Raw genomic sequence first — 21,245 nt, 5'->3', positions numbered from 1 at the left:
CGTTACGTTGTGTCCCGTTACGCTTATTGTACTCTTGCGCCGCATCTATCTCTCTTCCACTCGATTGGAACAACCATCGATTTGACTTTTTCAAGGCACATTAAACTTGAAACACTCCCATTCGTTTCCTACTTTTCCTATCATCGTCCTATCCTTAACAGAATAACACAGATTGGAAGAAGTTAAATAGCAAACATGTATAAAAATTATAGTTAAAATAATCTCTTCGTTAAAGTAATAAACATATTTGAATTAATGAGTGAAAATAAATTTATCAATTAAATTGTAGATTTCATTTCACACCTTCTTTGTATCCATACAAAATAGTGATAATTCAATAAAAATGATTCAATTTTATTCATAAAAGTATGCAATCATTTCATCAATGTTTTGTTATGACGTTGTCAAGTTAAACTATCGTCCGTAAACCGACTTTACAGACAACCAATTTTTGGTTGAAGGTTTTTCATCGGCTCAAAGCCCTTCAGATAAACTTGTGAGCCAATCAGAGGAGAAAAATAAAGGTACAGTTGTTTGGATTCTATCTATCATATCGTGAAATGGATGCGCGAATTTTTCCGGTCTCTAACAATAGCCCGTCACGGAAGTGACTATACACGAGTTAACGGCGCCAGACGCGGGTCCGTAAGCTGGACAGGAATCAACGAGCAAGTGAGCTCTGAGCATGCGCGGAATTCGGGCGACAGATCGGCAACGAGTATGACAACGAAATCCGTTCCCTACAAATATGGGACTGGCCGTGTCCTATCGCGCGCCGGGAATACGGTTAATGTGGTGCAGGCGTAGCGTGTTTCAACACCGGAAACCTTCAATTTTTGTCTTGATGTAAGTTTTTGGACACACGCCATTGCTAAGAAATTACTTAGCAATGGCGTATGTCCAAAAACTTACATCAAGTCATGCACTCCCATTGCACAAATCTTTCAAAGATAATATTAGATTTTTGTGCCTTGGGATACCGGCCATCGACTTCGAACAACGCACAAACCCTCCTTCCCCTACCGGCTAAACGCACGCAGGGGTGGTTGAGTGGCCTGGCTCATCAGGGGCGTATCTTAGCGCGGTTGTCTCCTCTGGACTGGCGCGCAGTCTTCTCGTCGTGCATCGAGCGGTGACCGTAACATCACACGGCGGAGAAGTGAAGATAAAGGTGTAATGCAAGTCCCTCAAGTGCTCTCACGAATCTTTACCGGTTGTTTTACACCTGAATATTACTCTGAAAACACGCGTTTTAGCCATTTTAACTCTTCTAAAATAACAGTTTAAAAACTTAATCCGAAATCAAAAGTACTTTTTGGCCCTCAGCGAACTCTTAAATGCTTTTCGTGAGCAGACCCCACGCGGATGTCTTGAGTAGTTTTCAAATCGCTGTTGTTTTCCCTGAAGCTCTGCGCACCGTGTGTGTAACCGGGTGGGCGGGGGACTTAAGGTAGGTATCACGCTCGGGCAAGGCCGCGGTTAATTATTCGACGACGACGGCGGCGGATGATTGCAAGGTTATCACGACCACTTACGCCCCATCGATCCGAGCCGGGTCTTCGTGCCGGCCAGGGTAGCCCCCCCTGCGTGGCTGCTTTTTTTATTTTCCTTCCTCCCTTCCTCCCCCTTCCCCTTCTGCATTCGCGTCCGTACGTGCGCCAGACATTGTAACATGGCCCGTCTACAATAGCCATGTCCTAAACTGTGCCCGAAGGACACACTAGTCGCTGATTGGTCCACGTGACCCTCTGACGTCATGCGTCAAGTGGGCGAAGGTCCGAACCTACCTGGTCCGAAGACATTCGTCAATTTGAACTTTTTGTCCCAACATGTGTACTTCGGACACAGAAAAAGAACAGAACACTCACGATATTTGAATTTCCGGTTCCCGTTTGAAAACGTGGTGTTTTTTTTTTTTGTTATTGAAGGACATGGAAGGTGTTGTAAGTCACTTATAACTTACATAACTTTCATAAGTTCAATCTCAAACTACAAAGCATCAAAACAATAAACAAAAAACATTTGGTTTGGCACATTTACTGCGCTCTGGTGGCAACTTTAGAAATCAATACATTCGGACATCGGACATCGCAATTGTGGACAGGGCAGTTTTCGGTGAGACAATGTGACGTCACTCACATTCGGATAAGGACACGGACCACTAAGGCCTGTTCCACAATGACACGGAAACGGAACAGACGGAAACTGGGACGAAAACGGAGTATTATTCCGTTCCGTCCGTATTTTTCTCGTTCTACAATACACGGACCCGTAAGAAATCTTGGCCAATAAGAAAGAGCGAGCGTGACGTAACTGAAAACTACGAGTATCAAGTGAACTAGGTACCTGTTAAATCGAAATGTATGGTTGTTAACTTGGTAATGTAGTAAGTCGATTTGTTATTTTTTTTTTTTGCGTTGTGGTGGTGGTAAAGTAGTCCTTTTCCGTCTTGTCATTTAAAGCAGGTATATCTTTAACCATGAAAATTAAAAGTTCATCAAAATTCATCATGATGAAACCCATGTGCACAACTCAAATTTCAAAACAAATCTTTTTGTTGTTCACGCATAAAAAAAGTAGTCGAGAAATACGGAAACAAACATTAGTCAAAACTAATATCTTAATTAGCATGAACTCGCAACTGCAGTGAATAAATAACGTGCTCCTATTGGTCTAACGGAGTAACGTAAACGGAAGACTTCAGCACTGCTGAGCAGGTCCGTACGGACGTCTCCGTTTGCGTGCTATTGTAGAGGCTCTGTTCCGTGAAATCCGTCTTCGTTTCCGTGTCATTGTGGAACGGGTCTAAAGCTGGGTTTACGATTGATTTCCTTAAGAATTATAACTTAACATCGAGCACACGATTAAGTCAAAACTACATTTTCCAGTTTATGATTGACATAGAAGTCGTTAATTCTAACCAATCACAGCACAAAACACATGTTCGGCAATTGTTCGAAACGGAGAAGCAGGTTTGAAATAGGTTATTGACAAATGGGATATCTATTTTTCGAAATGGATGATGATTACAAATGACAAATATACGAATTCTAACCAAAAATACTGCCTCGCTCGGTCCAATAATAAGACATAACTTCCGGTTGAAAGGTTCCGGTTTGTTGTGATTGGTCGCTTCCCTTAAGTCTTAACGAAAAATATAAAATATAACCATTTCTGTTAAGTCTTAAGTCATCATATGGTTCGCACACGACCCGTCAAAATTCACACACGACAATCATAACCCATTCCACTAGTTTACATAGAGTCATTTGGTAAGTACACGACTAAGTCTTAAGTCTTAATTCATAATTTTCAATCGTAAACCCACCTTAAGGGACAACGCGGGAAACTCGTAAGAAATACGCGGAACAAGTGATGACAGCGAACCTGGCGGCGTGGAGTGTAACTACGTAGTTATAAGTGCCCGAGCGTAGTGGCATCTAGCGGCTCAAAGTTAAAACAGCTTGAAAACAATGCCGTAAAGTGTCTCGCGCTTCGCCAATGATAAATCCGTACTGCCGTATAACGATATTTGGGGGAGCCTTAATTTCACAGACGAGATAGCCACACCCGAAGTTCCCCGAAGGTTGCTCAGCAAATAACTTTTTAATATGTAGCTATCCAGGGCTAGTAAACCGTTTACATGATTTCACAGTATCTTTAATGTAGCTATCCTAACCAAATCAACCGTCCACAATGTTTTAAAGTATTTATAATGTAGATTTACTAACCTAATTGACCATTAGTTATCATGAGTTGTCCAAAAAAAAAAAAAAAAAAAAAAACGAAAATGCACGATTGGGCGTTTGGCTCTCTCGTCTGTGAAAAAAGGCTTCCCCGATATTTGCGTTCACCGCAGCTAACTGGGTCCCACTTCACAAAAGTACTGCCAAGGTACAAGTCTTGTAAGAAATAGGCACTTTTGAACGCAAACAAGGACGTAACTATAGAGAGGGGCAGACGGGGCTTATGCCCCGCTAGCAGCATTTGCTTTAAAAAAAAGGGGGGGGGGAGGGCCTTAAACTGACAGAGTAGTTTTTACTATAGATATTTACTTGAACATCGTATTGTTAGAACACACACACACAAATAAAAATGTTTGTGGGCAGACCAATTGAAGATGCATATATGTGTATCGTAATATATTTAAAAATTGGTACTTTTCCGCGTGCTATCCTGCCTGGAATTAATACGTGGTGGCGATGTCGGGGCAATTTTTGGTCTGGTAGGTTAGAAAAATAAGAGGTTGGGGTGGGAAGGGGCGTAAAAAAAAAAAAAAGTTATTTTCCCGGGTGGAAACTAGTTTAGTTACGTCTCTGGTCACGAATTTGTTAACGAACATACTTGTTTCTAACAACAGGTTCCTCTGTTTGTTGCTGTGTTGTTCAAGGTTGTTGTTTGTCTGTATTTACTGTTCTTGTTGCCACTGTATCGTCGTCGTCAGCCTACTGTGTTCGCAGTGGCGTAGCGTGCCATCTCGGCGCCTGGGGCGGGAGACCCATTTTGCCGCCCCCATTCTATAGGTGCTTAATTAAAATTAAATTTCACATGCAATGAGGTACCTTTTATTGAAGTTAAAATAGGATGAGCGGTTTTACAAGCGGATTCTACGGGCCTTATGAGCAGCGAAGTCAGAAATAACTTTGTCAAAATCAATATTAGCAGCCAATTCTTGTTCAATCGACAATATAGTCAAGTTTGATAGTCTATCGGAGTTATGTTCTTATATATTTTTAACGCCTTTTTGGTAATTATATTTAATTTTCGGAGCTCCGAAGTATATGATCAAATTATAATTTTTCGGGGGAATTGTTAAAGTATTTTTTTAGTATTATTATATAGCTATTTTTTATAAGTAGTAATAGGGTATGTATTTTATGATGGATGCACCGATTTGTGATGAAACGATTTTATGATATATATATATATTAAATGTTGTCATATAAATTTTGTGTCTTTTTAACTTGCTGCCTCCTCTCACTGTTCGCAACCTTATTAGTATATTTTAAGCCTGCTATTAGTTTGGGTTTTAATATTTTTTTGGGTTTACCTGCGCTCGCGGTACGGGGCAATATATGAGTTTTACTGTGTCCCGGTTTGCGGAAGTTGTTTGGTTTGCCCTGGGTTAAGGTCAAACTTTACAGTACAATGCGTAGTACTAAATTCAATGAGTGCGAAAGAGAGGCATCGACACGGGCCGACGCGTGAAACAAAAGATTTTGTATGAGTAATGAACATAATAAGGAGTGCGGCTCAACTCGGCTCGCGCGCGCCGGGCGGCGCGGCGTGATGCGATGTTACCGTTCGTATGTAAACAAACAAACGTTATAAAGAGCTCTGTCAGTGATTTCGCAGTTTTTCTTTTAAATAAATATTAAAAAATAGTTGGTGCGCAAAATTTTAGATAAAAATGGAACATTATAGTGTGTCTGACACATGTAATGGATGAATCATAGATCAGATCTCAACCCGCTTCACCGGCGACCCGCCCCCGCGGGTTGCCGCCCGGGGCGGGCCGCCCCCTCCGCCCCACCCACGCTACGCCACTGTGTGTTCGTCTGTGCTGCGATACTGTTCCAACTTGTTCAGTCCTTAGAATTCTCTGTGCTGCTGAACTTTTGTTATTGGAAATCGGCTGATTTTTTTTTGTTTTGTTTTTCTGTGCGTTTTTGTACTCATCTTCCTTTGTCCGTTGTTCGGGTATTCTCCAAGACATAGGGTAAAAACTAGCAAATACGTATGCCCAAAATAATTATTTAAATCAAATTTCCCCATTGCAAAAATAATTTTAAAAAAAATTACATGCTCGTTGGTACCAAAAAGCTAATCTCCGAAAGTTCTTCAGCTATTGCTTTGAAAATTTGACACGACGTTTCAATCGAACACGCTCGTGTTTTTATATACCTACGTCACACCTGTGACAGACCACAAAATAGATAAAAATATACATATGTAAAAAAATATATATAAGGTAACCGGGGGGAAGATGCCTGTCGGGGGAAGATGCCTGAGGCGGACGTATTTCCGAACAAAAACACAGATAGCAGCTCCAACCGCGTAGCGAGACAGCGCTGAACGTGTACAAGAAGCCACGAGGAGTCACGGCGTGTTAGGACCCTTTTTCATCGTTTCATGGTTAAATATATGAAGATATTGAAAGGTGAGTACGTATCTTATAATATTTTATTACCATTTCGTAAGACATAAGAAATTTAATTTATATACATGCATAAAACTAGTGGTATACGAAGATTCAACACTCTTTAACGCCTTTGAAGTGATGTGTGGCGATTCCCGCTGAGAATATTGGAGTAAAAAAAATGTCAGTGGCGTGTTACCCCAATACGTGGGGTAAAATGCCACGTCAAGTGGCATCTTCCCCCATGATAATGTATTATAATTCCATGTTGATAACAATATTATTTCTGTGCATTAACTACTTTTTAGCAAAGCTGTTAATTCTACACCTTTTCCCAAACAGGTTATTCCCCGCAGGTACGAGAGGAAAACGGATCTTGCGTCTTGGTCGGAAGAAAACTTACTTCTTGCTTCTGAAGATGTGAAAAACGGGAAAATGAAATTATGGGATGCGTCCCAGTTTCATCACATATCCTACAGAACATTGAAAAGACGAATTGATGCTGGAAATGTTACTAAAGGAGCACACTGAAACGAAATTAGCTGGATACGACTGGCTACAACTGTTTTTGATACGTCAACCTGAAGTAACACTTAGGAAGGCACAGGGTATCTCCATCGCACGTGGACTTGGAATGTCCCGTAAATAAGTTGACAACTATTTTCAAGTGTTTTTGCATGTTTGTGAAGAAAATGACTTTCTCAGTGCCCCAAGGAAGATTTACAACATGGGCGAGTGTGTTTTTCAAATCAACAGGTCGAATGATAGCAAAGGTAATCGAGATGTTCACCATGCTATAAGTATCTGGAGAGAAAGGTGAGACGATCAACATAATTGCTTGTTGCAATGCCGAAGGTATCTTCTTGCCCCCATTCAGCAATTTTAAAGGAAAAAGAAAGAAGCCTGAATTTGAAGACGGCCTGCCACCTGGCTCACACGTCAAAATGAATTAAATGTCTGCTTGCGTAAATACTGAGATATTTTTTCGCTGGTTAAAAATACATTTTTTGCCTCGAAAGGAAGCAGGAAAGTGTTTGCTTGTTTTGGATGGTCATAGTTCCCACTGCTCAGATGTTGATGTACTGGACTTCGCTGCAGACAACGACATAATACTAATCTGCCTTCCAAGCCACACAACTCAGTAGATATCTGCAACCCTTAGACCGGTCGTTTTTCAAATCTTTGAATACATTTTGGCAGCAAGCTGTAAACACTTGGATTTACAGCAACCCCGGTAGAAAACTGACACGTCTCCAATTTGGAACATTGTTGAATTCAGTTTGAAGTCGAACCGCAACAATGGGCAATGGTAGTGCAGGATTTTCTGCTTGTGGCATCTATCTTTACAACCCGCAAAAAATTCCTGCACACGCTTTCTCTCTATCAGACAATGCTTCTTGGTAACAACCTAAATACAGCAGCATATGCTGATAAAGTTGTTACAAGTGAAAATTCTTCTACTCTTGCAGAAAATGTCACGATGCCTATTGCATCGACAACTGCTTCTTGCTCCTATGCTCCTGAAAACGAGGCAACTGATTCGGCCAATGATGTGTCAATACATTCGACAAATAAAGATAGCAGCATGAGTTCCTTCGAAGAAATATCGCCTGTTCCTGTTCTTACTATGCCTAAGCCAACTAGTCGTAAGAAGCAAACAGCAGTGGTCCTGAATTCACCAGCAAAACTAATGGACATGCGAAAATCACAACTTCAAAAGGATATTAAGATGAAACAACAAGCCAAAGAGAAAACGATCAAACGTGGACCCCAAAGAAAAAGAAAGAAGAAAGTGAGCTCGTTGACTTCGTGTAGTGGCGAAACTTGCCAAGATAGTAAGAGTGACAGTGAACTAGATGATATCAATGGTAGTGATGATTTTTGTGCAGTATGTAATGGGTACTTCTATGCTAAAAAAGGTCCCAAGTGTGACTGGATCCAATGTGTTGCATGTAGAAAATGGTTTCATGAAGATTGTAGTTCAGAAATTTACATTTTGATACGTGTTAGGTATGCCATGATGTTCTTCAACAGAGTTTTGTAAACAAAGTGTTATTTTGTGTTAATCTGTATGTTATATTTACTATAAAAACCAATATAACTACTTTTTCTTAACGCACTCATCATTTTTTTAATACCACTGTTTAGTTTACAGATGGTGGCATTTTCCCCCATATCAAGTGGCATCTTACCCTTACTATTGGGGGAACACGCCACTCATACGGGCATTAACATTTGGTTAATTTTTATTTCCATTAATTTTTTTACGAGACTTTTTGTCCATTTCTGACATACACAAATGTACAACGAAAATGGTATCCTAATGATAATTTTTTTTTCATGTGTAATTCGAAATTTGTGAGTTTAAAACCCCTTAACTGTGGCATCTTCCCCCGGGTTACCTTATAAATGTTAGTGTCGTCGTCTTTGTTTTGTAAAGATACAGATAGGAAGATATAATTATAACGAGATAGAGATATACAGAGAGGTACACGGGACGATAGAGAGATTTTTATATACCTATCGAGAGAAATTTAGTGAGATTTATATAGGGTCATATATATAAATATCTTTGCTTTTTAAGTCACAAATGGTTAAACGTACACAGTGATATTAAATTATTTACTTTAATAATTGATAAGGGAGATTAGAGACATTATTTTTAAAACAATTAAACGAGTTTCCAAAGTTCTAAAGCAGTTAATAAAGCTAAAAAAAAAAAAAACCTGACTTCAAGAAACGTAATAATTTTCAATCGCGATTTTCTAAAGACTATGATTTGGACTTGACCCCCTTTACGCAACAAGCACAGACACAGAAAGCGATATAGAGAGAGATGCAGTGTGCATGATGCACAGGAAGGCACGGCGGGCATCAGCCAGTAAGTAAATAAGCAAATAACGTCTGACGGGCGCCCCTCCCAGCGCACGCCACTGCCCGCGGCGGAGTCTCGTCGGGCCGGTTGATTGATGGCCGCGCAGTCAGTTGCGCCCCCGGCCGACGGCAGGTCGCGTCCATGCCCGCGGACCCGCAGGCGAGCCAACGTTTAAAAATCAATTACCCGTCCGGGGCCGATCCCTCGCCGCTGGTGCACACCTCCGTGCGTGGAAACCGAGCCCACAGTCCAGGTACAGTGGCGGACACAGAACACGTGCTATCTTCTACCGCACTGTACAAGACTGCACACGGGACCCGAGTCTAGGTACAGTGGCGGATACAAAATACGTGCTATCTGCTACTGCTCTGTACAAGACCGCACAAGGAACCCAGCCCAGAGTCTAGGTACAGTGGCGGAAACAAAATACGTGCTTCTGCTACCGCTCTGTACAACACCGCACAAGGAACCCAGCCCAGAGTCTAGGTACAGTGGTGGACACAAAACACGTGCTATCTGCTACCGCTCTGTACAACACCGCACACGGAACCCGAGCCCAAAATCTAGGTACAGTAGCGGACACAAAATACGTGCTATCTGCTACCGCTCTGTACAAGACCGCACACGGAACCCAGCCCAGAGTCTAGGTACAGTGGCGGACACAAAACACGTGCTATCTGCTACCGGTATGTACAAGACCGCACAAGGAACCCAAGCCCAGAGTCTAGGTACAGTGGCGGAAACAAAATACGTGCTTCTGCTACCGCTCTGTACAACACCGTACACGGAACCCGAGCCCAGAATCTAGGTACAGTAGCGGACACAAAACACGTGCTATCTGCTACCGCTCTGTACAAGACCGCACAAGGAACCCAAGCCCAGAGTCTAGGTACAGTGGCGGAAACAAAATACGTGCTTCTGCTACCGCTCTGTACAACACCGTACACGGAACCCGAGCCCAGAATCTAGGTACAGTAGCGGACACAAAACACGTGCTATCTGCTACCGCTCTGTACAAGACCGCACAAGGAACCCGAGCCCAGAGTCTAGGTACAGTGGCGGAAACAAAATATGTGCTTCTGCTACCGCTCTGTACAACACCGTACACGGAACCCGAGCCCAGAATCTAGGTACAGTAGCGGACACAAAATACGTGCTTTCTGCTACCGCTCTGTACAAGACCGCACACGGAACCCTGCCAAGAGTCTAGGTACAGTGGCGGACACAAAATACGTGCTATCTGCTACCGGTACGTACAAGACCGCACAAGGAACCCAAGCCCAGAGTCTAGGTACAGTGGCGGAAACAAAATACGTGCTTCTGCTACCGCTCTGTACAACACCGTACACGGAACCCGAGCCCAGAATCTAGGTACAGTAGCGGACACAAAATACGTGCTTTCTGCTACCGCTCTGTACAAGACCGCACACGGAACCCGATTCTAGGTACAGTGGCGGATACAAAATACGTGCTTCTGCTACCGCTCTGTACAACACCGCACACGGAACCCGAGCCCAGAGTTCTGGTACAGTGGCGGATACAAAACACGTGCTATCTGCTACAACTATGTATAAGACCGCACACGGAACCCGCGTCTAGATACAGTGGCGGACACAAAACACGCGCTATCAGCTACAACTATGTACAAGACCGCACATGGAACCCGAGTCAAGAGTCTAGGTACAGTGGCGGATACAAAACACGCGCTATCAGCTACAACTATGTATAAGATCACACACGGAACCCGAGCCCGTGTCCCGTTACAGTGGCGGACACAAAACACGTGCTATCTGCTACCACTCTGTACACGATCGCATTCAGAACCCCAGCCCAGAGTCCAGGTACAGTGGCGGATACAAAATACGTGCTATCTGCTACCGCTCTGTACAAGACCGCACACAGAACCCGAGTCTAGGTATAGTGGCGGACACAAAACACGCGCTATCTGCTACAACTATGTACAAGACAGCACATGGAACTCGAGTCTAGATACAGTGGTGGTCACAAAACACATGCTATCTGATACCGCTCTGTACAAGACCGCACAAATAACCGGAGTCTAGGTACAGAGCCGGACACAAAACACGCACTATCTGCAACAACTATGTACAAGACCGCACACGGAACCCGAGTCTAGATACAGTGGTGGACACAAAACACGCACTATCTGAAACAACTATGAACAAGACCGCACACGGAACCCGAGTCTAGATACAGTGGTGGACACAAAACACATGGTATCTGATACCGCTCTGTACAAGACCACACACGGAACCCGTGCTCGTGTCCTGTTACAGTGGCAGACACAAAATACGTGCTATCTGCTACCGGTACGTACAAGACCGCACAACGAACCCGAGCCCAGAGTCTAGGTACAGTGGCGGATACAAAATACGTGCTATCTGCTATGGCTCTGTATAAGACCGCACACGAAACCCGAGCACAGAGTCCAGGTACAGTGGCGGACACAAAACATGTGCTATCTGCTACCGCTCAGTACACAATCGCATTCAGAACCCGAGCCCAGAGTCCAGGTACAGTGGCGGATACAAAATACGTGCTATCTGCTACCGCTCTGTACAAGACCGCACTCGGAAACCGAGCCCAGAGTCTAGGTACAGTGGCAGATACAAAATACGTGGTATCTGCTACCGCTCTGTACAAGGCAGCACATGGAACCCGAGTCTAGGTACAGTGGCAGACACAAAACACGTGCTATCTGCTACCACTCTGTACAAGACCGCACACAGAAACCCGAGCCCAGAGTCTAGGTACAGTGGCGGACACAAAACACGTGCTATCTGCTACCGCTCTGTATAAGACCGCACACGGAACCCGAGCCCAGAGTCTAGGTACAGTGGCGGATACAAAATACGTGCTATCTGCTACCGCTATCTACAAGACCACATACGGAACCCGAGCCCAGAGTCTAGGTACAGTGGCGGATACAAAACACGTGTTACGTGCTACCGTTCTGTAAAGATTGAAAACGGAACCCGAGCCCAGAGTCTAGGTACAGTGGCGGATACAAAACACGTGCTACCTGCTACGGCTCTGTATAGGACCGCACACGGAACATGACCCCAGAGTCTAGGTACAGTGGTGGACACAAAACACGTCTGCTATCTGCTATCGCTATGTACAAGACCGCACATGGAACCCGAGCCCTGAGTCTAGGTTCAGTGGCAGACACAAAAATGTAAAAAAAATAACTCTATAAGAAAATACTATAGTTAAAACTTGTTTATCCGTACAAGATGGTGGGACCATAAGCAATCCAGACTATCGAAAATCCGGATAATTCAAGTAATATGGGTAATAAGCTAATAAATTTTTTAAATAAGCAGACTTACCATAAACTGTAACAATATTACATAGCATACATGCCCTATATTGTTTACAAATCATTTAAAAATATAAAAATTACTTTTTTCATCATTTCTTAACAAATAATTCGTCAAGTTTCTTACGTTTCAAAGATGTATTGAGTTTGAATGAAGCATGGTCAGGTGCGAATCATCTTTGTTTGCATAAAAGTAGAATACAATTGTCATTTTTATGAGAACATTAGATAGAATGTCTAAAATCTGATCTGGATTATACAGAGATCTGAATCACCGAAGGCAGTAATAACACAGTTTTACTGTACTGCTAAAAAATAAAAAAATAAAAAATTATAACCATAGAAAAAATTACCATTAAAAAATATAATGATCACAATAAATATAAATAATGAATTTCCAATATTTCTGTACAAATATCATGGCTCAATAACAGTGTCTCTTAATAACTTATTCTACAAGTGCAAAGACGGTTAATACACGACAGTTAACCTGGTGACATCTGCTTGTTACATGATTCTCTAAACAGGTCGTGCAAAACGAAGTTGCGGCATCACTGATCTATGGCATCAACGAAGATAAAAGATGAAGAAAATAAACTTGTAGTTTATCGCCTGAGGTAGGGTCCACATGGATGGAACAAACTGACACTCACAGGAGCTGGATGCCCTACCTGAGGAACACACCTATCGTCTGGCCAGCCTGGAGGGACAGACCTGTTGTTCCAGCAAACCTGGAGAATGACCCGGAGGCCACTGAAAAGTGCCGCCATGTTTCGAGCGCTGGTGAATAATCAGGTGGTAACTGAACCTGTATCGCCTTGTTTGCAAGGGCAGGTCCAGAATGATGGTCAGAGAAGGGCCTAATTATATATTCTAATACAATTTCATTACTCACCTCCGAGTCGATCTTCTTGAACTCCGGCTCGTCCTCGTCGACCTCGAAGTAAAGCTCGGTGGAGGTGATGGAGACGGTGCCCGGCGCCACGATGCCCGGCGCCACCAGCCGCGCCTTGGTGCTGATGTTCACCGGGCCTGCCCGCGGGGAGGGGGGAGAGAAACCATTTAAAACAAACCGCGGAGAAGTCACCGCTCAAACCAACACCTTTGAATATACATACTGTATGGAAGTCGCGAGTGGATAGGATTTACTCTACGTTTTTTCAGGAGCGTATGATGAGCAGCTTGGGAACTTCACCGCTGCAAGTGCGCTGCCGGTAACGCCCTGTATCGTCTTAGGTTGTTATTTGCACGTTAGTAGAGCGCAGCACTGTCGCCCGCTGTCATTCCCCCGCACCCCCCAACAATCATTCACTGCAGCTCAAGGTCGTTCAGCGGGAGGGGGAAGGGGTGTTTGAAGAGTTCGACACTCTTGTCCGCTAGGGACCACCACAAGTCGATGCCCTGGAGATGGTGGCGATTGCGGTGGTGAATTAACCAACTACCTCAAAACCGTATTAGAAATTTTAACCTGGGCTGGCGACTTCTATACAGTATATATATATTCAAAGCTAACACAGTGGAGTCTCGTCCATCCGACCTCTGTTCCAACGTTCAGTCTCATCAGCCATTCCCCCCACCCCAAAAAAAAGTGCCTACAAGAACAGGCGTGTGCAAATTTTAATTTTTTTTTTTTTTAATGTGAAGTGAATATTGTTCCCAGTGGTGCTGTATTACAATTATTTTATAAAATATACAATCAAAGTAAAAAAAAAATTTTTTTTTGACATTTGTAATGTTTGAACAGATTTAATGATTAACCAATAATTGGGACATGCATAATATTAAATTTGACCATTAATATAAGAAAATCGGGTGCCACTCTGATTTTTTTTTCTAAGTTACCAAGTTTATTTAAGCAAAACATACACAAACACAAAAAAAAAAACAAAAACTAAATATTTTCATAAGCAAAACTTAGTCTTCCAATGTTCTAAAGCTTTGCAATCAACTGCGAAACCTCACACCAGAATTATTAATATATATGCTTTTGTATGTTTTTTTTTACGTCATTTTATTTATTTAATTACATTTGGGTACAAATAATTTTATTTCCATTGCATCGAGTGATTTTTGTTTGATGTATCAGGTTTCCGACTCATTTCCGTACATGTGGATATGTGGATTTATTTCATTTCCATTTGTATCGTTTAAGATTCTTTCGGTTATTTCACATTTATATTTATATATAGAAACACACACACACACACACACACACAGACGAAATGAGAACCTCCTCTTGTTTTTGAAGTCAGTTAAAAAGTGAAATGCGTGTCAGTATGTGTCTCTGGACTACGGGGGCCGGGGCGGCGACGGGGCCGACCTGTGAGGTCCACGTCCAGGTCCCGGTCGTCCGACAGCAGCTCGCTGTCGTCCATCAGGTCGGTGGACTGCACCTGCTGCTGCTGCGACCGCGACGCCGCCAGGTGCGCGTGGAACTCCTCCCTCGCCTGCGACAAGCCCCCCCCCCACACTGAATAGCCGACGCGTCCTCCCCTGCTGCGAAACATACGTGTGCTTTCCGAACCAAACATGAAATCACAATTTTTTTTAAAAAAAAATTAAAAATTACCACAGTACAACTTTTGTTTTGATAAGCTTGCAACTTCACACATGCAACTATATTAGATGAAAATAGTGATACTAAAACTTAACATTACAGTAGAACCTCATTTTTACGTACCCGCGACATACGAACTCCCGTGATTAACGTATTTTTTTTACATGCACTGTCAATTTCCCTATACTAATAATACATTCTTTTCCCTCCTTGTGCAAAAGCATTTACCACTGTTTACGTAGAATAAGAGCTGTACTTCGTGACAAACCATCGGAAAATTTAGAGAAAACAATAAATTCTCATAATGAATAGCGTGAAGTTTAATTATTAAGCGTTACTGCATGAGTGTATGGTCACCACAGCTTCGTTCGCCATTGTAAACAACTTACTTTTTTTTTTGTGCCTTGTGCTATTGTACACCATACGGCCATGAACCAAACGTTGGTGACATAAAAATGAATATTAATAAAAACTTTTCTCAGCGTTCCCCTTTAATCTTAAATGTATTATGCATGAAAATAAAGGTGAAAACTCATGTTTTAAATACAAAAAAGAGCGTATTACAGTTCCATTATTAAAATACGTTTTAAGCAACGTACGAGTTTCCTATAAATATGGCATCTTCGTGCATATTCGGCGATGTTAGTTTTACCACGTTAGAAACATTCTGAAAAGTCAAATGGCTGCAATGAATATCCAAACAATGCAAAGGCAATTTAACTTCTATTCCTCAACGTAAACAATTATATTGATGGTGGTAGCTAATGTTTTATAGTATTATTTCTCAAAAAATCTGAAATTAATAAAACTTTAACACGTAATTAAATACAAAGTTCAAAATCAATTGTGTTACAAAATTTCAGCACCAAGTGGCTATATCAAGATGCTTCAACATTCTCATTTCTTACACTAGAACAGCAAATTTCATGTTTAACTTTCAGCAATAATGAAGAACGGAAATATTGGATATATTGATAATTTTAATTATGTGAGATAGTGAAGTTCTAGTTAATATTTAAAAACGTAACCGTCTCTGACATATTATTTAGTGTGGTATATATTTTCTTATTGTTTCCCATATAGTGAGATGATAAAAAAAATTTGAACAATTCCTTTATTTTGCGCTTTCCCGGTTTTTACATATTTTTTTCCTGGTCCCTTGAAATATGTAAAAATGAGGTTCTACTGTATTTCATACTTATTTATGTGGAATATCATCATTAACCTTTTAATTTTTTCAAAATAGCAACCGATACACAGTTGGAATATAACGTAGCAACAGTGCGATAAATACCATTTGAAATGTGGATTCATATCCAAAATTAATGGCGTATACTGTAAAATCATCATCAGTTAAGAGTTTAACCTAAACTGTCATGTTCCTTCTCATGTAACTTTTTTCTTTAGTATTATTGACTACCTTTGTAATTATAAATGTATATCGCAAAATTTATGATCAAAATTATCTTGATAGTTTCTTTTATTCCAGACTAACTTGTATTCACGGCTGTATTGTATCCTACATCATGCAGCATTTGCAGTTGTCTTATATTAACAATTGTCTTGTAATTGAGGTCATCTTATATTCGAGGTGGCTTATATTCAAGGTCGTCTTATATTTGAGATGGCTTATATTCAAGGTCGTCTTATATTTGAGATAGTTTCATACTCTAGGTCAATTTATATTTTAGATTGTTTATATTAAATATTGTTTCAAAGTTGAGGTATCTAATATTCAATATTGTTTGATACTCAAGGTTGTCTTACATTCGATATTGCTTGATACTTGAGGTATCTAATATTCCATATTGTTTGATACTTGAGGTCGTCTTATATTTGATATTGTTTGATACTTGAGGTCGTCTTATATTCGATATTGTTTGATACTCAACGTCGTCTTATATTCAATATTGTTTGATACTTGAGGTCGTCTTATATTCGATATTGTTTGATACTTGAGGTCGTCTTATATTCAATATTGTTTATACTCGAAGTCATCTTATATTCGCTATTGTTTGATACTTGAGGTCGTCCTATATTCAATATTGTTTGATACTCAAGGTTGTCTTATATTCAATATTGTTTCAAACTTGAGTTATCTTATATTCAATACTGTTTGATACTCAAGGTCGTCTTATATTCGATATTGTTTGATAATTGAGGTATCTTATATTCAATATTGTTTCATACTTGAGGCATATTATATTCAATATTGTTTGATACTTGAGATCGTCTTATATTTGATACTGTTTGATACTTGAGGTGGTCTTATATTCAATATTGTTTGATACTCGAGGTCGTCTTATATTTGGTATTGTTTATGACTTGATGTAAGTTTTTGGACATACGCCATTGCTAAGAACTTATTCTGTTGAAGAAATAAAAAAAAATAAAAAAATAAAAATACCCAAAAGACAAAAAACACGAATTAGGCAAAAAAATTCAACAAAAAAAGTTCTTAGCACATGGCGTATGTCCAAAAACTTACATCAAGTCATGCACTCCCACTGCACAAATCTTTCAAAGATAAGATATATTGTTTATACTCGAAGTCGTCTTATATTCGATAGTGGCCTAAGATTCCCGGTTGTTCTACAACAACCAACCATATCAACAAATGCCCGAGAGTAGAAACTGCTGGTCCAAGACTCTGACTATCCCAAGCACGTGCCGGGCGGCTAGTGGCCATGTTTACCTGGAGGATGGCGTCCTCGGGCGCGCCGTGCTCCAGCGCGGCCTTGAGCGTGGCCTCCGGGTGGCTGGAGCCCAGCGGGTTGTGCACGAACCGCTTCCTGCGCCGCGCGTCGTCCTCCCACGAGTCCAGCTTCCAGAACTCGTTCAGCCTGCGGGAACAACACCGCGTCAAGGCTGGAGCAAAAAGAGCAGGCACGGGCCAGCGTGTCAAGGCCGGAGGCAAGGGCCAGCGGCGATCCATCCTTCCCGGAAAGGAAAACCCCGAGACCTTTGAATATATGTATACCGTATAGAAGTCGCCAGCCCAGGTTAAAAATTTCTAATATGGTTGTTTTGAGGTAGTTGGTTAATTCACCGCCGCAATCGCCACCGTCTCTAGGGCATCGACTTGTGGCGGTCCCTGGCGGACAAGTGTCGAACTCTTCAAACACCCCTTCCCCACCCTCCCGTTGAACGACCTCGAGCTGCAGTGAATGATGGATGGAGGGGTGCGGGGATTGACAGCGGGCGACAGTGCTGCGCTCTAACGTGCAAATAACAACCTAAGACGATACAGGGCGTTACGGCAGCGCCCTACAGAGGTGAAGTTTCCAAGCTGCTCCTCATACGCTCCTGAAAAAACGTAGAGTAAATCCTATCCACTCGCGACTTCTATACAGTATATATATTCAGAGCCGAGATGGAAAATTGCTTCACTGAAAGAGATGCGAGGTTTCGGGAAAAGCATCGGTACATCAACACACACACGCAATGGTCATTATTTCAGTTCCACGTTCCTTCCAGTTACCTATGGTTATTCCCTATGAATTTATCACGACAAATTTCTTGAACATAAGGTTTCGTCACAAATTAACTTTCTATTTACCAAATTTATTTGTTTTATAATAGCTGTGAAAAAGTCGCGATAGTGTTAGATGACTCTGATCACTTGCGGTGTTTTTCACAGCTCGCAAATAAAGTTCAGTAAAAAATCTAGTAATGAAATATGTGTGGCCAAATACCAAAAAAATGGGAAGGGACTATTGTGATAAATTTACAGGAATAATCCTTTTATCTAGGTAATTTCATATAAATTACATTAACAATAATGGCATGAGTGACTAGGCCTTCACCAACAAATTTGGATTTATGTTGTTTTGCTCTTTACAGAATTTTTACAAATAAATATTAAAAAAAAAAAAGTGACTCGCTAACTCCTCACTATATAGGTCACACTGTTCATTATCGAATCATGCAAGCATAAACAATGCCAAAATTTAAAAATTATGCTGTTACTGAAATAAAAGATGTAACGAAATAAAATACAATGTGTTTAAGGGTCTCGACTACAATTTGCATGGCATTGTCCAATTGTACCTCAGATATCACCTTTAGAATTATGGCTATTTAACACAACACTTCTGTTTTTGTACTTTCTAACATCCCTATAAAGCTGAGTATTGAAGTTTTTAGGCCTGTAGCAATGTCAGTTTTTTTACTTCAATTCTAATTTTTAAACAAATATCATGATATTCTTAAACACGAATATAAAAGTAAAAAATTAAAATAGGTAAAAAATTTTTTTTCTAAAATTTTCTTCATGATAACTTCAAGTCTTATTTTAACAAATATTTATATATGGTATTTTAATGCTGATGGTTATAAATACATTAAGTGTTAAATACAACTATAAAAGAATGTGAGCAAATTTTTTTTCAGTACTCGCCATAGATAAGTAACATCTAACCTCGGTAATGAGCAATTCAACCTGTTCTCATGTCTAAAATACACTTAAAATACGAAAATCGGATATGGAATTTAACGTAATATTCTTTAAATTAACCCAGAGCGTGATAAACGTACGCAAACTGTGTTTCCGACTACACTTCTGGACGAAAAATCACACCTAGTTTCCGCCAAGACCCGCCGCCAGCCAACTACTGAATCATTTGATTAGCCGAGCAAAAGGTTAAACTATAAAAAGAAAAAGGGCTCCAAACGAAAGCAAAAAAAAAAAAATACTAATCCCCTGTTTTCAACGAGGAATTTTACTAAAATTCTGATAATTTTGTTAAAATTCATTTAAACGGGTAGTAGTATAAAGTTTCCTCATCTGGTAAATGTGGTCCAAAATCTCTTGATTAGAAAAATAAAACACATTTCGAGGTGCAAATGGACTCGCTCGGGAGATTCCACGTCCCCAAATTTCCCGGCTGTAGGCCTCGCTGCACCGTCAGGCAGACTAGGATCTCGCCTTTACCGGCACATGGTTTGGGGGAGCTGAATTGTTGCCCGTTGGATGGGTAGCCCTTCAGGATTTTTCTGGCAATGGTTTGTTTGTAGAGCGACTGGAAGGGCAGCCCATCCAATTTCTGAAAACATGTTCCTCTAAGTGTTTAAATAATCCTGAAAACTTGCCCCTTGGAAGGGAAGCCCATCAGGATTTTTCTTACAGTAGTGTTTTTGAAAGGTTGTCTGAATTGTTGCCCCTTGGATGGGCAGCCCTTCAGGATTTTTCTGACAGTGGTTAGATTATGTCAGGTCAGGTTAGGTTAGGTTAGTTTAGGTTAGGTTAGATTAGGTTAGGTTAGATTAGGTCACTTTACAAACTAACCACTGTCAGAAAAATCCTGAAGGGCTGCCCATCCAATAAGCAACAATTCAGACAACCTTTCAAAAACAACACTGTCAGAAAAATCCTGAAGGGCTGCCCATCCAATAAGCAACAATTCAGACAACCTTTCAAAAACAACACTGTCAGAAAAATCCTGACGAGCTGCCCATCCAATGGGCAACAATTCAGTCGCCCCCATGGTTCAGGTCCGCGGGGGGGGGGGGGGGGGGGAAGCTCACCTGGCCGCCAGGGGGTCCTTGAAGCCCCACGCGCCGTGCTTGTTGGACATGATGTTCCGCACCTTCTCCAGCAGCCGGCTGGCGATCACGTTGTCGCGGCGGCGCGCGGCCGTGATGAGGTGGTCGCACATCCGCTCCTCCTCGCGCCGGTCCAGCAGCGTCTGCGCGCACTGCGACTGCACGGCACGCAACGGGACGTCGTCAGTTTTTTTCCACCCCATAACAGTATAAAGTTTCCTCATCTGTTGCCGGGACAGGTACGCCAACTACTGAATCATCTGATTCGCAGAGCGAAAGGTTAAACTATAGAATGAAACGACTCCAAACAAAAGCAAAACATACAAATATTCTGTTTTCAACATCAAGGAATTTTACTAAAATTCTAATAATTTTGTTAAAATTCATTTAAACGGTTTCCTCATTCGGAAAATGTAGTATAACATCTCTTGATAAGAAAAATAAAACACATTTCGAGGTGCAAATGGACTCGCTAGGGAGATTACACTCACCCACCCCGACGCGGCCGGGAGCCAAAGGGGAACCGAGATGGGCAAACGATTTTGGCACCCCCCCCCCTTCCCCCCTAATTGTTTTTGAAGTGAAACTTCTTCAGGAGCGACGGGAGAAAAATATTATCAAGGCCAAATTCAAATGAAACGTTTTCTTTAAAAAATGTTGTGAAAAGTTTCTGACATGAAAAAGAACATAGAATATGACATATTAGGCCAAAAGAGACATTAAGCGAGCACTATGATACATACATTGATGGGTTTGTTTTTCATTCTCATCTTTGTGCGATGACTTG

General features: G+C 41.4%; 1 protein-coding gene across 7 annotated transcripts in view; it reads right to left on the bottom strand.

Moving 5' to 3' along the window:
- The window catches only part of LOC134540806 (neurobeachin), a 987,386-nt gene that overhangs the window by 307,672 nt on the left and 658,469 nt on the right, over window positions 1-21,245 (bottom strand). For all 7 annotated transcript variants that reach the window (XM_063383739.1, XM_063383741.1, XM_063383738.1 and 4 more), the window contains 4 exons: window positions 20,441-20,616; window positions 17,610-17,757; window positions 14,678-14,804; window positions 13,253-13,389 (listed from right to left, as the gene is read on the bottom strand). In XM_063383739.1, coding sequence (XP_063239809.1) covers window positions 13,253-13,389; window positions 14,678-14,804; window positions 17,610-17,757; window positions 20,441-20,616 — 588 coding nt within the window. The remainder of the gene's footprint in view (window positions 1-13,252; window positions 13,390-14,677; window positions 14,805-17,609; window positions 17,758-20,440; window positions 20,617-21,245) is intronic.

Source organism: Bacillus rossius, chromosome 17, assembly GCF_032445375.1.
Source record: "Bacillus rossius redtenbacheri isolate Brsri chromosome 17, Brsri_v3, whole genome shotgun sequence".
In the NCBI taxonomy this organism is placed as follows: Eukaryota; Metazoa; Arthropoda; class Insecta; order Phasmatodea; family Bacillidae; genus Bacillus; species Bacillus rossius.
Note: the sequence above shows the minus strand (reverse complement) of the source record. Positions and strands in the feature narration are given on the sequence as shown.